This window comes from Trachurus trachurus (assembly GCF_905171665.1).
Source record: "Trachurus trachurus genome assembly, chromosome: 6".
NCBI lineage: Eukaryota > Metazoa > Chordata > Actinopteri > Carangiformes > Carangidae > Trachurus > Trachurus trachurus.
In genome coordinates this window covers 35,061,297-35,078,793 of record NC_139897.1, presented here as the reverse complement: position 1 = coordinate 35,078,793, position 17,497 = coordinate 35,061,297, and the positions used below count along the sequence as shown (strand labels likewise).

At 44.3% G+C, this 17,497-nt stretch overlaps 3 protein-coding genes across 4 annotated transcripts in view; all 3 read right to left on the bottom strand.

Moving 5' to 3' along the window:
- Nucleotides 1-17,497, bottom strand: part of LOC310987555 (protein NLRC3-like) — a 49,840-nt gene that overhangs the window by 28,321 nt on the left and 4,022 nt on the right. The window lies entirely within an intron of this gene.
- LOC310987258 (protein NLRC3-like) lies at nucleotides 5,622-17,224 on the bottom strand (the record flags this gene model as incomplete). Its single annotated transcript, XM_083973447.1, has 5 exons — nucleotides 5,622-5,703; nucleotides 5,844-6,017; nucleotides 6,121-6,297; nucleotides 13,168-14,727; nucleotides 17,151-17,224. The coding sequence occupies 5 exons, from the start codon at nucleotides 17,222-17,224 to the stop codon at nucleotides 5,685-5,687; spliced, it is 2,004 nt and encodes a 667-aa protein (XP_083829573.1). The 3' UTR covers nucleotides 5,622-5,684.
- Nucleotides 6,982-9,494, bottom strand: LOC310987259 (uncharacterized protein; the record flags this gene model as incomplete). Its single annotated transcript, XM_083973448.1, has 3 exons — nucleotides 6,982-7,089; nucleotides 8,566-9,017; nucleotides 9,257-9,494. 3 exons carry the CDS (start codon nucleotides 9,492-9,494, stop codon nucleotides 6,982-6,984), a joined length of 798 nt encoding a protein of 265 aa, XP_083829574.1.

Genomic DNA, 17,497 nt, shown 5'->3' with positions numbered 1-17,497 from the left:
ACACCAATGAGGGCATGTCATTTTGATTACTGGGTTCCACGGCTAGGACTCCACATAAAAGTTTGTATTTTCACTCATCAGGAAAGAAAATAAAGTGTGTGTCGTTATACTGTCCCATTCAACCTTATGTCCCAATAATCACCCTGAAGTTTAAACTATAAATAATCATGACTCTTTGGTGGCTAATTGTGTTTTTTATGTGTAAACCCCATAGACTGTAAAAAAAAATGGACGTAGACTTCCGGTCTGAAAAGTGAAGCCAACGCGGAAGTAACTTTACTTGCAATCCCCCCGAGATCCGCTAGGGGTGTTTCCAAGAAGCCCTGGTTCCAATCCACTCCCATTCATTTTCAATCATGAAATACTCGATCAATAATTTTTTTTCACAACTGATAACGGTCTAAAAAGCTAAAGTTCCTCATCCTTAAATATGAACTGGTGGTCCATCTGAAAAAAATTATATAATTAATTAGATATTAATCCTTAAAGGTTGATATAACTGACCAATCACCTTCCAGCACGGAATATGATTGACAGCCTGATGACTGAGACGTCACAGGTCAGACACAGTGGATCAGACACCGAGGATTAACACCGGAGGGGACCTCCCGTCGTTTGCGTATTGTGTTCAGTCAGTTTTAATTTAATTTCTGATATTTTGTCGATATGTGTGGATGATAGATAGCACGGGTACAGTGTTGGCAGTTAATTAATTTCAGCCAGTTTTTCGTTTATGATTCGTCCGACGGTGCTAACAGACCGGAGGAAGCTGATATCACGATTTGGTGAGTAAGTTATTTTTTTCTTTTTCTGAATGTGTAAAAATTATATTTAATTTGTTGTATATTCCAGAAGACCACTGATTACTTTCCTGTGTGTTCTCCTGTGTGTTCTGACCGGAGAACATGAGACTGTCACCGTCCAAGACAAGTTAATTTATAGTTAATGTGAATAACCGATTCACTTTGCTACACGGCTAACGTTAGCTTGCCGTTAGCTCCGTGTTAGCTCCCGTGTTAGCCATGCTAACCGTTAGCTCGTCTCCGACTTTTACCGGACCGGGATAAATCCGGTTTAATATTTAACGACCACGGCGTCATGTTTAGCAGAACAGTGATCGGTAGGATCGGTCTACAAGCTGCAAAGCCCCCAGGTTTATCCATCAACTTGTTATCTTGCTCGTAACGTTATCATACTGTAACGTTACTGATAACTACAGGTGGGGATTTGTCATTTACTGCTGTAAAATCACACACAAAAAACTGAAGCAGACAGTCCTGCACCTCTCAACAATGTTTTAATTTAAGTTCTTGTGTTTTTCTGTGATTCTAAGGAGCCACTGTGAGAACTGAGTGACCGGTGCCAACAGAAGGAGGACATCATGTGTTGCTGTGATGATGATGAAACCAGAAAACCTCTGATGAGAGAACAGACCAACTGTTTTATTATTCTATGTCCACATTTGACCTCACACCTTTTAGGGTGAACCTAAAATTGACAGTGAAGATTTTGAAGCAGCTATTTTCATAGTCCAGTTAATACAAATGCTTTATTCAGTCAATGATTGTTATCATTGAACATGTAATAATAAAGAAAGTTACTGTGATTAAACTGTAGTATTTCTTTTACATATTTAACATAACCTCGTGGCCAATATAATGTGACACTTTGGTGAATTATTGTTTTCAGTATCATAGATTAGTTGACAAGAAACATCAGGAAAGCACAAGCTCTGATATTCATCTCTGGATGCTTTATTATCATTTCAAGGAGGGTAACAAGATTAAACATTTGTATTTTTCTTGTGTGTAATGAAAGCATACATAGAAATAGTCCTGTAAGTTTTTCCTGAATTAATTGATTACAGCAGTGTGTCTTGGCATTCATGTTACTGTACAGATCTGGCCCATTCAAAATCAGTGAAGCAATTCTTAGTAAATACATTAATTTCAGGTTTAAGATGCACTTATTTTAGCATTTTACAGCACTGAAAACGTTTTATAAGCTGTGGATGATGTTAAGGTGAGCCATACTGTCAAAAGACAAGCTTGTATTGTATTAGCTGAATTTCCAGTACATCATCATGTTGGTAACCTGCAAAAAAGACGTGCATATATATAATAGGAATGTAAAATAATAGCTAATAGCTGGGTGAATCTGCAGTGTAACGTGGTCGACAGGCTGCAGCAGCCGATCATCGGTGATGCAGGTGAGGTAACGTCAAGTCCAGGAGCCGTCACCCACCAGTCTCAGTCCATGACAGTTTAATGTGTTGCAGCTTTACAGTCTGAGACAGAAACTAGTCTCTGGGTTCTGTAAAACAATTTAAAACAATATCATAATACGTTTCACAGCTTTACATTAGCTTATTAATGCTAACATCGGCTACAATAACGTGTCACATTACTCCTCATGGGATCTTATGTAGGCTAGTTCAAACATGGACATGTATTTAATAAGCTTCTGAGATTACTTTCACCATTAAATATAAAGTTTACCTCGAGTTGTAGATGCTAACGGTGTTAGCAGCGTAGCCGCTCGGCAGTTAGCCGGTGTTGCTGGGTAAACTAGCAGCCTCGGAGACACGGGTCCGACCCGCCCCTCGACCTCCTTAGCTCCGCCCCCTCGTCCAAATATGGTTTCTTCTGGCTCCAAAAATCAAAAATGGCGGCGCCCTGAAAGCCAATCTCCTGGCTTCACAAACGGCCCTTCACAAACCAATGGGTGACGTCACGGAGGGTTGCCACCTGGTAAACCCTCACTACAGCCCTGATGAAGATGATGATGATGATGATATAACACCTTGTAAATATTGTGGCGCAGTTTCCCGTGGTGACCATCTCACCTCCAGACTCATCACCCTCCATGATGCTGATACCTGGCAGAGGCTGAAATCCTTCGGTCAGTGTTTTGTTTGCTCTTTGTGTTCAACGCCGTCCGCTAAGTGCTGCTCTTCCAGGGCGCATGGCGTCTGTCCGACTACCCATTTCTCCGACCATACATTTCTTTATTTTTGCGTCCATTAGTCCAACCTCCCATTTCTCCGACTTAAGTAGCCCTAACCCTTAACCTTACCCTAAACCTAACCTTAACACTATAGAATCGGTAGTCGGAAAAATGAGCTGTCGGACTTTTGGGCAGTCGGACTGATGTATGCTCCCCGCTTCTCCAGTAGCTCTAGCCTATAGCTACTGCCACTGTACTTAGCTAGCTACTGCTAGCTACGTAGGGCTAGCTCGCAGTAAGGCTAGTAACCGCCATCAAGCTGTTAACCCTGATGCTTTGTTAGCTCTTCCTTTGTTTTTAAAGTAGACACTGTTACTGAGGCATTTTCTAATTTATTGCTGCTTCGTTTTCTTTATTTCACATTTGAGCCTAGCTAAGCATTTGGCTACTGCTAGCTGCTGTTTTCTAATAGTTGGTAAGAGATTCATCCGATTGGAAACGTTAAATTATATAAGAAAATCTTAATTGGTAATCGTTGGCTAGTCCACGTTTTCCCACCAACCCGACCGTCACAGAGCCAGTTGCAGTTCTGTCCATTACTACCAGTTGTCTCCAAGTAGCATTAACCAGAAGAATTTACTTTTCTATATAATGTGTCTCTGATAAACATTGGAAATGAAAAACAAGACAATGAAAAATAATTAGAAATATTTTCAACAACAAAATTTCTAGGCAAAATGTTTTTGATTCAGATCAAATAACATCTGTAGAGTCAGATATAAAGTGCTTTATTTTTTTTTTGAATTTTCATATAACATTCTATGAAAATATTACAGTAACTTACAGGCAGTGTATACAGACATTTAGAAATTACATAAGAAAATAAGACATGTTTGTTGAAAGGGAACTATGCAAGTCTGGTCACCTTTTCACAGTTTTGCCAACCCTTTTTAAAAAAGGAATGCATGGATCGGTGTTATTCATATACATGTTAGGATGTGTATATTTGTATAGTCGTGTCTTTCAGAAACAAGAGATTACGGGTTACAGAGCCCGGTGCCACCAAGATAATATCTGGGACACCGGGTCAGAGGCTCCGAACTTGCAAGGTTGGTTTTCAGCCAAGAGACGCCCAGTGGAAGGCAAAGAGTCTCCATTCTCCCTGGAACAAGTCATTTAACCATTACAATTACTCCAAAGCTGTTTAATACATTAATTGTAAACAGTGAATAAACATCAAGGCATCAGTGTTTGAACACAGGTTAGATATCAAAAGATTGATTGTTTTTATCTTTTTTCTTCAACATTTCTACTTTATCAGTTAAAGATGCTACATGAAAAACCAGAACTTAAAGTGAGGAAGGAAAGTTCAAGCACAACTTCCACAGCCATAAAGAACAGCCTGTCCAATAAACCCACGTTTCAAACCTTCCATTGCTCATTAAACAGTGCATATAGCAGACTGGTGTCAAACTACTGATAATTAGTCCAAAGACTGTGACGATATTATACAAAGAATGACAGCCTATACACTGCAGTTATTTATCAAAGTAGCTTGGTTTCCTGTATTGTTGAACTGAAGTCTACTACAGTCTTTATTAGTAACATAGGTCTACTTGATTAATACAAAATATAGGATTCCTTATTGCAGTGTATGCATAGTCAAACTCTTTCTGTGACCAAAAAATATACATGAATATTTTCCATAGAATTTGAGTCCAAGCACAACGTTCACAGTCACAAAGAAGAGCCTGTCCAATAAACCTGCATTGAAAACCTTTCAACACTCGTAAAAAACACACTGATTATTAGTCCAAAGATGGTGACAATGTCATAAAAACAAAGACTAACAACATACATACTCCAGTGATTTATCAAAGTAGCTTGGTTTCCCGTATTATTGAGCTGAAGATTACACTATGGTTTCAATCAGTAACGTAGGTCTGCTTGATTAATACAAAGTATAGGGTTCCTTATACATACATAGTCAAACTCCTTCTGTGACAAAAAAATACGCAAGAATATTTTTCATAGAAATATGAGTCCAAATACAACTTTTACAGCCATAAAGAATAGCCTGTCCAATAAACCCACATTTCAAACCTTTCAACACTTGTTATCCAACCACTGATAATTAGTCCAAATACGGTGATGATGTTATGGAAACAAAGACTAACAGCCTATATACTGCAGTGCTTTACCAAAGTAGCAATAGTAGTATTATTGAGCTGGAGATTACATTATGGTTTCAATCAATAACGTACATCTACTTGATTAATAACAAAGTATATTGTTCCGTATTGCTGCATACATGTCTACTCTTTCTCTTTCTGACAGTTTATCATTTAAAATCTAACATGCACAGTGCCAGAAAACATTTAAGCCCTGATACAGTTCTATTTTATTTTCCTTTAGCCCCGCCCTCTCTCACCGCAGAGTGACATGATTGGCTCCTTATGTTGTTGTGATGTATGAAACTCTGACTGATTCTGTGTTTATGAGACTGTCATTGGTTCAAGGTGGAAACACTCAGTCATGGTGCTAAACAATAGTTCACTTGTGTGTCTAGTCCACTGCAACACACACGCACACGCACACGCACACACACACACACACACACACACACACACACACACACACACACACACACACACACACACACACACACACACACACACACACACACACACACACACACACACACACACACACACACACACACACACACACACTCCTCTTCAGTCCTTTTCTCTCCACCTGTGGAGTGAAGCAGACATCAGATCAGACTTGATGCTACGACACATGACAAACACGATCACAAAAAGCCAAAAAGCTTCTGACTGCTCTGATTGGCTATGGTCTCTGTGAGTAAGGACTGACTCTGCCCCTCTACTGACCTCACAGTCTCCAGTTTATAGTCTGGACTGGCCACAAGGCCCAACAGCTGCTTCATGTCAGAGTCCTCCAGGTTGTTTCCTCTCAGGTCCAGGTGTCTCAGGTGGGAGGGGTTGGACTTCAGAGCTGAGACCAGATAGACACAGCTCCTCCCTGTCAACCTGCAGTGACTCAATCTGTAAGAACAAAAGATATTCATGAAATCACATGTGTCCTAATCAACCGGACTCATGGTGGTTCTTAACAAGAGATTTCATCAGCTCCAGTCGGTGAACTGACCTCAGAGTCTCCAGTTTACAGTGTGGACTCTCCAGTCCATCAGTCAGAAGCATTACTCCAAAGTCCCGTATACTGTAGTTGTTACTCAGGTCCAGTTCTGTCAGGTGGGAGGGGTTGGACTTCAGAGCTGAGGCCACAACTTCACAGTGAGTCTTTAAGAGCCCACAATAATTCAGTCTGTAATCAGAGAAAATATTACATCTGTTAAAATCAAATCAGACAATGGATATGAGGATCATCTCCTTAAAAAGCTGCTCACAAAAAACTCCAACTGCTCCAAACAACAAGTTTACAGGAGTTTATAGGATCTGAAGACTGGACTGATCCCCAAGACACACACTCGGTCTGATCTAGATCGGTAATCTGGACCTTTTCAATTCAGAACCTCTGGAGAGCATGTCATCACAATATACATGCAAGAAAGCAATATGCCAAACAAAAGATATAATGTGTATTAATTTTTTTTTTAAAGTATATTTTGGGGCTTTTTGCCTTTATTTGATAGTCCACGGTAGAGATAAACAGGAAATGGGGAGGCAGAGAGAGGGGGAATGACATGCAGGAAAGGGCTGCCCGACACGGGATTCGAACCCGGGCCGCCTGCGGTGAGGACTGCAGCCTCTACATGGGGCGGCCGCTTTAACCACTGCACCACGCACCGCCCCATTGTGTATGAATTTGACTGATCTGTTGATTTGTTTTGTATCGATTCATTTCGTATACAATATGTGTTCTTCATAGTTGGTTTGTATAGTCACTTATGGAAATCTAAGACCCTAGGAAGAATAGTTGCTGCTTTGTGAAAGCTAATGGGGATCTTAAACTAAACTAAATCAATACCGATAATGATCATGTTTGGACTCACCGAGCCTTCCTGCAGTTTCTCACAGCTGGGATGAGTCTCTGTCGTCCCTCTGGTGATGTGTTGTACTTGTCCAGGTTGAACTGGTCCAGAACCTGCTCTGACATCTGCAGCATGTAGGCCAGAGCTGAACACTGGATCACAGAGAGTTTCTTCTTTGATCTTTTCTCTGACTTGAGGAACTGTTGGATCTCCTGATGAACTGACTGGTCCTTCATCTCCGTCAGACAGTGGAAGATGTTGATGCTTCTGTCAGGAGAAGTAAAATAACTGTTCATCTTCTTCAGGTTGTTGATGGTTCTCTGGATGGTTTCTGGACTGTTGTCTGTCTGACCCAGCAGACCTCCTAACAGCCTCTGGTTGGACTCCAGAGAGAGGCCATGAAGGAAGCGAACAAACAGGTCCAGGTGACCGTTTCTACTTCTGAGGGATTTCTTCAAGACTCTCTTCAGGAAGTCATCAAGAGTTAAATCATCATGTTGTTTTCCCAAGAACTTCTTGAGGACCTGTGTGTTCCTGTTGGTGAAACAGTGGAACATGTAGACTGCAGCCAGAAACTCCTGAACACTCAGATGAACAAAGCAGTAGACTGTTTTCTGGAAGATCACACTCTCTCTTTTGAAGATCTCAGTACAGAGTCCTGAGTTCACCAAGGCCTCTGTGACATCCAGACCACACTGCTCCAGGTCTTCTTGGTAGAACATGATGTTTCCTTCCTGCAGCTGTTCAAACGCCAGCCTCCCCAGCTTCAGAAGAACTTCCCTGTCTGCCTCCGTCAGCTCCTGTGGACTCGTCTCATGTCCTTCACCGTACTTGTTGTTCTTCCTCTTTGTCTGGACCAGCAGGAAGTGTGAGAACAGGTCAGTCGTGGTCTTGGGCAGCTCTCCTCTCTGGTCTGTGGTCAACATGTGCTCCAGAACTGTAGCACTGATCCAGCAGAAGACTGGGACTTGACACATGATGTGGAGGGTCCTGGACGTCTGGATGTGTGAGATGATTCTTCTGGACAGATCTTCATCACTGGACCTCCTCCTGAAGTACTCCTCCATCTGGGCGTCAGTGAAGCCTCGGACCTCTGTTACCCTGTCAACACATGTAGGAGGGATCTGATTGGCTGCTGCAGGTCTGGAGGTGATCCAGACCAGAGCCGAGGGAAGCAGATTCCCCTGGATGAGGTTTGTCAGCAGCACGTTGACTGATGACGTCTGTGTGACATCAGACACAACCTCCATGTTGTTGAAGTCCAGTGACAGTCGGCTTTCATCCAGGCCGTCAAAGATGAAGAGAAGTTTACAGACAGCCAGCTGCTCTGCTGTGACCTTCTGTAATGTTGGATGGAAAACATGGAGCATCCTGAGAAGACTCAACCGCTGATCTCTGATCAGGTTCAGCTCCCTGAACGAAAGCAGAACCAGCAGACTGACATCTTGGTTCTCCAAGCCCTCGGCCCAGTCCAGAGTGAACTTCTGCACCAAGAAGGTTTTTCCAACGCCAGCGACGCCGTTGGTCAGAACCACTCTGATGGGTCTCTGTTGGACAGGTGAGACCGTAGAGACATCCTCTCTCTGTTGGACAAGTGAGACCGTAGAGACGTCCTCTCTCTGTTGGACAGGTGAGACCGTAGAGACGTCCTCTCTCTGTTGGACAGGTGAGACCGTTGAGACGTCCTCTCTCTGTTGGACAGGTGAGACCGTAGAGACGTCCTCTCTCTGTTGGACAGGTGAGACCGTAGAGACGTCCTCTCTCTGTTGGACAGGTAAGTCTTTAAAGATGTCGTTGCACTTGATTGGAGTGTCATGGAGGGTCTTCTTCTTGGACGTTGTCTCCAGCTGTCTCACCTCATGTTGGGTATTAACCTCTTCACTCTGTCCCTCTGTGATGTAGAGCTCAGTGTAGACGCTGTTGAGGAGGGTTCCACTTCCTGTTCCACTTCCTGTTCCACTTCCTGTTCCCTCAGCTCCTTCAGTCACTCGTTCACATCTGCTCCTCAGACTGATCTTATGTTGATCTAAAACCTCCTGCAGACCACGATCTGCTGAGAGAGAAGAGACAGAGTCAGACTGAAGACAGAGAGTCTGACAATCTGATCAGATTATTTTCATCAGCTACAGAAAAACTACAGACAACAAAGAGAAGGTTTGAATCATCATCTTAAATGTCAGTGCTGTGTGATGGAACAATGACTCTGGAGAAAACAACAAATGACCACATCAGCAGACAGATGTTCAGTCTCACTTTGTCCACAGCTGCTCTGATTGGCTGTCTGCAGCTCACCTCTGGTTCTGGGTCTTTTTCCACACTGGGGACAGGAGGGGGGTCCTGAAGAACCAGACTGGTCCCAGTCTGAGGTGAAGCACTGTCTGCAGAACCAGTGTCCACAGCTGGTGGAGACTGGGTCCTTCAGGACGTCCTGACAGAGACCACAGCAGGACAGCTGCTGGTCCACAGAGACACCACTCCTCTTCCTCCTGTCAAGACATTTCTGGATCAACAATATGTCACAGCTCCACATCTGAGCTCTGATTGGTTAACCTCCTCAAGGGGGCGGGGCTTCAGTAAGCAGAGGAGCAGAGAGAGAGAAAGTAGAGGAAGACGAGTGTAGAGAGACGAGCTGAATGAAGACCTGGTCCTGAACTGGTCTGGTTTCTGTCTCTGTTTATCTTTTGACCTTAAAAATCTGGAGTCTAAATCAAACTCCCTGTTAGTTTGAGTCTCTTCAGTTCTGCGTCGTCTTGTCTGGTTTTTACTCCAAATGTGTGAAATGATTGAGAAGCTGTTGGTGGTGTTTTCCTCTCAACTTCTCTGTGACTCTTTCAGACACTGATCATGTGTTTGATGTTGGTCCTATCAGAGTCCCTCCAGGAATTCGCAATGTCACGATCGCAACAATTAACGCAAATTCAACCAATCCCTGTGAATTTGTGTGATCTTGCAATTTTGTACAATCACCACAACTTTTACGCAAATTGGACCAATTGTCGGTACTTTCCGCGAGTTACACAGCAGAGAGTGCCAGTCGGGACGAAGCGGTGGTTGAAAGTGAGTCCACGGAGGAATGCCGTGGCTGGGCTGACGGCAAGAAACTTGACACAATGCAAACCGCGAAATCGTGGAGGGACTGCTATCAGCTCTTTAACTAATGAGCTCCTCATCCAGACGCTGCTGTGTGACTCTAATGAACCTGTGTTGGAGCTCTGATCCAGTGTGAGGAGACTGAAGCTGACAACAGAAGCTTCAGCAGCTCCACCTGAGCTTCACTACATGTTGTGGAGAAGCTCAGTCACAGACAGGAAACAGGAAACACTGATCACTCCTGTCTGGTTCCTGACTTTTCAAAATAAAAGTCTCTGTGTATCAGCTGCTTTAATCTCTATTCTGGCTTCAGTTTATAGGCTCAGACATGTGGATCATTAAAGTGTCTCCTCCAACATGGAGACACTGTGTCTCTTCTCTGTCCTTCTGTCCACTGACAGCTCTACAGACAGGTGGAGCTCACACAGGTGTTGACATGAGATCAGCTAATTGTGGGTGTGTTGAATCCATCTACAGAAACTGTGGAGGTGGAGATGGGGCTGGTGTTGGTGCAGCAACGTTCACACTGACTGAGGCTGATGACACAGTAACATGAGGACGCTGTCCTTCATCAGTCTGATGGACTTACTTTGTGCCTGATGGTCCAGGTTCAGGACCGCTGTCGGGAGGATTCCATTCTTTTGACCAGTCACTCCTCAGAGAAGAACATCTCGATGCTGACAACTCCGATGTGACGTCCACACAGTCAGCCATCTTCAGGGCTCCAGTCAGTCTGAGAGAGAGGCCAGGAACACTGTCAGATCAGATGTTAGGACAATCCTTCTTTGTATGTTGGATAACAGCCTGGGCCTGAACACATCTAAATGTCATTATTCAGTTTAAGTGATAGTGACCCCTTGTGGTGACAGAAAACCTACTCGGAGAGGATCTTAAACAGTGAGGAGCTCACAAGGTGAGAGGAGGCTGCAGGTCAGGTTCAGACAGAATCTGTTGCTATTTCTAAAACTCTCTGAACTCTTCTCCTCAGATCCAGAGTCTCTGGTCAGCAAATGTTTCTGCAGGGATCCTACAAAGGTCCCTACTGCACTAAAGATACTGATGCTCCTCTCCGGTACATCTCAGTGTATGAAGTGTCTCACTAATGACTAAATGTAACGTGATGTAAACAGTGAACTGGAAACACACTGGTATGAACAGTGTGTGTGTGTGTGTCCATGTTTCTGTCTCTGAGGTTGGGTGTGCAATTTCAGAGTCTGATGGATCTGGTTCCTGGTTTCTCTCTGTTTCCTTCAAACGAGTCTAATGACTGAATCATCTTCAGCTCAGTTTACAGTAGAAACCATCTCTTACTGTGACTCTGAAGGTCCAGGTTTAGGACTGAAGTCTGGAGGATTCCATTCTTTGGACCAGCCACTCTCCATGGACAGACAGATGGATCCCGGAGACTCTTCTCTCAGACCTCTGCAAACACAAACATGTTTTTATTCACATCACACTGATCACTGATCAATACTCTGATCATAGAGTCATTTGCTGTGTCTCAATTCAAATACTTCCATACCTACACTAACTATTTTGAGTATGTAAGTGCGTTCACACTGGCAAGTATGTTAAAATGCAGTGTACTGTGAGAACCTGGATGGTGCACTCATAATAGTCAAAAAGCTGAGTGTGGATGGACACTTTCCACCCTCAATGATCGGCGTCTTGGCTACGTAGAGGAATATAATATATGTAAATCAACATACCGGTAAGTCGTGGGCAATATGACGATATTAGATCGTGAAGGATTAGAATGTGTTGACGATCTGCCAAAGCAGAGAGGTCGTAGCATCATTTATACATTGCTGTTCTATGCTCTTGCATGGAGGGCAGACGCATCAGTTTTTTTTCTTCTGCCACATCACACTGTTTGCTTCAGTCCACTTCAGTCCTAGAAGTTCTAGTCCCAGAGACAAAGCAATCAACCAATCTAATGGCCCTTTTCCACTACAAAGTTACAGCTCTACTTGGCTCGACTCTTCTCTACTCGACTCTGTTTAGGTCCTTTTCCATGACAGCTGAGTTCTTCATAGTTTCTCCTAAGCGTAGCCAGGGTCGTTATAGCACGGCAGCTACAGCCGCGTCGTCTCGCTCTCTTTATTCAATCCTCTCGTCAGCTCCAAACTCACCCGTCTGCACCTCGATACGGGCCACAGCGTGGTTTTCCACACAGCAGTCAATTAACTCATGTTAAATGAATATAACTGATTCTAGTGATTCAGAACTCTTAAAGAACTGCTTTGCCCAAATCTACTTCACAGCAGATGGGGAATCCTACTCTGATTGGCTAATGTTCTCTCTCAGTAAGGACTGACTCCGCCCCTCTACTGACCTCACAGTCTCCAGTTTATAGTCTGGATTCTCCATAAGCTCCCACAGCTGCTTCATGTCAGAGTCCTCCACGTGGTTTCCTCTCAGGTCCAGGTGTCTCAGGTGGGAAGGGTTGGACTTCAGAGCTGAGACCAGATAGACACAGCTCTTCCCTGTCAACCTGCAGTGACTTAATCTGAAAACGAAGATGAGGACAAAATCATTGATTATGAATCAGATGTGTCCTAATCAACCTGACTCGTGGTGGTTCATAACAGAGATTTAATCAGCTCCAGTCAGTGAACTGACCTCAGAGTCTCCAGTTTACAGTGTGGACTCCTCAGTCCATCAGACAGAAGCTTCACTCCTGAGTCCTGTATGTTGTAGTTGTGATTCAGGTCCAGCTCTGTCAGGTGGGAGGGGTTGGACTTAAGAGCTGAGGCCACAACTTCACAGTGAGTCTGTAGGAGCCCACAATAATTCAGCCTGTAATCAAAGAAAATATTAAATCTGTTAGAATCAAATCAGACAATGGACATCTAGATCATCTCCTTGAAAAGCTGCTCACAGAAAACTCCAACTACTTTAAACAACAAGTTAACAGGATCTGATCCTTAAGACACACATTGGGCCTGATGTAGAACTGTAATCTGGACCTTTTCAATACAGAACCTCAGGAGAACATGCCATCACAATACACAGGCAACAAAGAAACATTTCAAAGAACAGATAGTATCTGTGTATATCTGAATTTGACTCATCTGTTGATTAACATTCATATCGATCATGTCTGGACTCACCGAGCCTTCCTGCAGTTCCTCACAGCTGGGAGCAGTCTCCGTCGTCCCTCCTTTGATGTCTTGTACTTGTTCATGTCCAACTGGTCCAGAACCTGCTCTGACATCTGCAGCATGTAGGCCAGAGCTGAACACTGGATCTCAGAGAGTTTCTTCTTTGATCTGTTCTTTGACTTAAGGAACTGTTGGATCTGCTGATGAACTGACTGGTCCTTCATCTCCGTCAGACAGTGGAAGATGTTGATGCTTCTGTCAGGAGAAATAAAATAACTGTTCATCTCCTTCAGGTTGTTGATGGTTCTCTGGATGGTTCCTGGACTGTTGTCTGTCTGACCCAGCAGACCTCCTAACAGCCTCTGGTTGGACTCCAGAGAGAGGCCATGGAGGAAGCGAACAAACAGGTCCAGGTGACCGTTTCTACTTCTGAGGGATTTCTCCATGGCGCTCTGCAGGAAGTCACCCAGGGTTAAATCAGCATGATCTTTACCAATGAAGTTCTTGAGCACCTGTGTGTTCCTGTTGGTGAAACAGTGGGACATGTAGACTGCAGCCAGGAACTCCTGAACACTCAGATGAACAAAGCAGTAGACTGTTTTCTGGAAGATCACACTCTCTCTTTTGAAGATCTCAGTACAGATTCCTGAGTTCACCAAGGCCTCTGTGACATCCAGACCACACTGCTCCAGGTCTTCTTGGTAGAACATGATGTTTCCTTCCTGCAGCTGTTCAAACGCCAGCCTCCCCAGCTTCAGAAGAACTTCCCTGTCGGCCTCCGTCAGCTCCTGTGGACTCGTCTCATGTCCTTCACCGTACTTGTTCTTCTTCCTCTTTGTCTGGACAAGCAGGAAGTGTGAGAACAGGTCCGTCGTGGTCTTGGGCAGCTCTCCTCTCTGGTCTGTGGTCAACATGTGCTCCAGAACTGTAGCACTGATCCAGCAGAAGACTGGGACTTGACACATGATGTGGAGGGTCATGGACGTCTTGATGTGTGAGATGATTCTTCTGGACAGATCTTCATCACTGGACCTCCTCCTGAAGTACTCCTCCATCTGGGCGTCAGTGAAGCCTCGGACCTCTGTTACCCTGTGGACACATGTAGGAGGGATCTGATTGGCTGCTGCAGGTCTGGAGGTGATCCAGACCAGAGCCGAGGGAAGCAGATTCCCCTGGATGAGGTTTGTCAGCAGCACGTTGACTGATGACGTCTGTGTGACATCAGACACAACCTCCCTGTTGTTGAAGTCCAGTGACAGTCGGCTTTCATCCAGGCCATCAAAGATGAAGAGAAGTTTACAGACAGCCAGCTGCTCTGCTGTGACCTTCTGTAATGTTGGATGGAAAACATGGAGCAGCCTGAGAAGACTCAACCGCTGATCTCTGATCAGGTTCAGCTCCCTGAACGAAAGAGGAACCAGCAGACTGACATCTTGGTTCTCCAAGCCCTTGGCCCAGTCCAGAGTGAACTTCTGCACCCAGAAGGTTTTTCCAACGCCAGCGACGCCATTGGTCAGAACCACTCTGATGGGTCTCTGTTGGACAGGTGAGACTGTAGAGACTTCGTCTCTTTGTTGGACAGGTGAGACCGTAGAGACATCCTCTCTCTGTTGGACAGGTGAGTCTTTAAAGATGTCGTTGCACTTGATTGGAGTGTCATGGAGGGTCTTCTTCTTGGACATTGTCTCCAGCTGTCTCACTTCATGTTGGGTATTAACCTCTTCACTCTGTCCCTCTGTGATGTAGAGCTCAGTGTAGACCTTGCTAAAAGGGATTCCACTTCCTGTTCCCTCAGTTCCTTCAGTCACTCGTTCACATCTGCTCCTCAGACTGATCTTATGTTGATCTAAAACCTCCTGCAGACCACCATCTGCTGAGAGACAAGAGACAGAGTCAGACTGAACAAAGGGATGAATGCCTAATTTTGAGTAGATTTTGATAGGTCACCACTGAGTATCCCTGTTTAGAGGACTCTGGTGGATATATTTTCGATTTCTTTCGATTTTTTTTGTTTCTTTTTAATATTTGTATACTGTTTTTAATCTATTATTCTTATCTGAATATTATTCTAAGATGTTTTGACACTTATGTTGTTCACTATGTGATGTATTTGATCTGACATATGTGTACAACACAAGACATATTTGATCTTGTGGTGTTAATTACATGATATATGTGATATATTTGAACCATTGAATACGTGACTTTATGTTGTATAGGGTGGCCATCCTATTAAGTATGCAGGGTTTCCCGCAGCGCTTTCCTGTTAAGACGGCCGCCTTAACAACAAAGAGCTGCCGCCTAACGTCTTAAAAAAAAAAATGTAGCGATCGATACCCCCCCCCGGCGGACGATCATTCGCACACCGCATCCTCTCACACACATACACACCACGCGCCGCTCGTCAAAAACGTTAGTCAGGAGCCCTGATATGGGTCACACCCATTCAGCAGTCTCACGCTGAAGAAAGCCAAGGGCTGAGACACGCCCGTCAGGCACTGCCGTGCGTTTAATAAATGATTCAAGATTATTTTGTGAGTGCTGCCATTTCAGTTTTTTCAGAGTCAGACTGAAGACAGAGAGTCTGACAATCTGATCAGATTATTTTCATCAGCTACAGAAAAACTACAGACAACAAAGAGAAGGTTTGAATCATCATCTTAAATGTCAGTGCTGTGTGATGGAACAATGACTCTGGAGAAAACAACAGGTCCTGGTTTCACAAATGACCACATCAGCAGACAGATGTTCAGTTTCACTTTGTACACAGCTGCTCTGATTGGCTGTCTGCAGCTCACCTCTGGTTCTGGGTCTTTTTCCACACTGGGGACAGGAGGGGGGTCCTGAAGAACCAGACTGGTCCCAGTCTGAGGTGAAGCACTGTCTGCAGAACCAGTGTCCACAGCTGGTGGAGACTGGGTCCTTCAGGACGTCCTGACAGAGACCACAGCAGGACAGCTGCTGGTCCACAGAGACACCACTCCTCTTCCTCCTGTCAAGACATTTCTGGATCAACAACATGTCACAGCTCCACATCTGTGCTCTGATTGGTTAACCACCTCAAGGGCAAGGCAAGGCAAGGCAAGGCAAGCCAAGGCAATTTTATTTGTATAGCCCGTTTTTACAAACAGTTTGTCTCAAAGGGCTTCACATGGCATCGTAACAACATCCTCTGTCCTTAGACCCTCACATCCACTGAGGAAAAACTCCATGGAAAACCTTTTAACAGGGAAAAATCGGAGAAACCTCAGGGTGAGCAACAGAGGAGGGATCCCTCACCCAGGACGGACAGACGTGCAATAGATGTTGTTACAAGGGGGCGGGGCTTCAGTAACCAGAGGAGCAGAGAGAGAGAAAGTAGAGGAAGATGAGTGTAGAGAGACGAGCTGGATGAAGACCTGGTCCTGAACTGGTCTGGTTTCTGTCTCTGTTTATCTGTTGACCTTAAATCTGGAGTCTAAAACAAACTCCCTGTTAGTTTGAGTCTCTTCAGTTCTGCGTCGTCTCGTCTGGTTTTTACTCCAAATGTGTGAAATGATTGAGAAGCTGTTGGTGGTGTTTTCCTCTTTCAGACACTGATCATGTGTGTGATGTTGGTTCTGGAGTCCTATCAGCTCTTTAACTAATGAGCTCCTCATCCAGACGCTGCTGTGTGGCTCTAATCAACCTGTGTTGGAGCTCTGATCCAGTGTGAGGAGACTGAAGCTGACAACAGAAGCTTCAGCAGCTCCACCTGAGCTTCACTACATGTTGTGGAGAAGCTCAGTCAGTCACAGACAGGAAACAGGAAAACTGATAACTGCTGTCTGGTTCCTGACTTTTCAAAATAAAAGTCTCTGTGTAGTCATGTGTGTGCATGTTTCTGTCTCTGAGGTTTGTTGTGAACCTTCAGAGTCTGATGGATCTGGTTCCTGGTTTCTCTCTGTTTCCTTCACATGAGTCTAATGACTGAATCATCTTCAGCTCAGTTTACAGTAGAAACCGTCTCTTACCGTGACTCTGAAGATCCAGGTCGAGGTCCAAGACTGAAGACTGGAGGTTCAAGTTTGGACCAGTCACTCTTCATGGACAGACAGATGGATCCTGGAGACTCTGCTCTCAGGTTCTGGTTCTGACCTCTGCAAACACAAACATGTTTGTATTCACATCACATTGATCACTGATCACTACTCTGATCACATAGTCATTGTTAATGGTAAGCTATGATTTTTTGAGTGTTACCTAATGGGCTACATGACTGGCATTTAGAAATCAATCAATCCACCTTAAATATCAATATGAACTGAACATGTCCCTTATTTTTGGGCTCTCTACGCTTCAAACACTTTAGTGATGATCA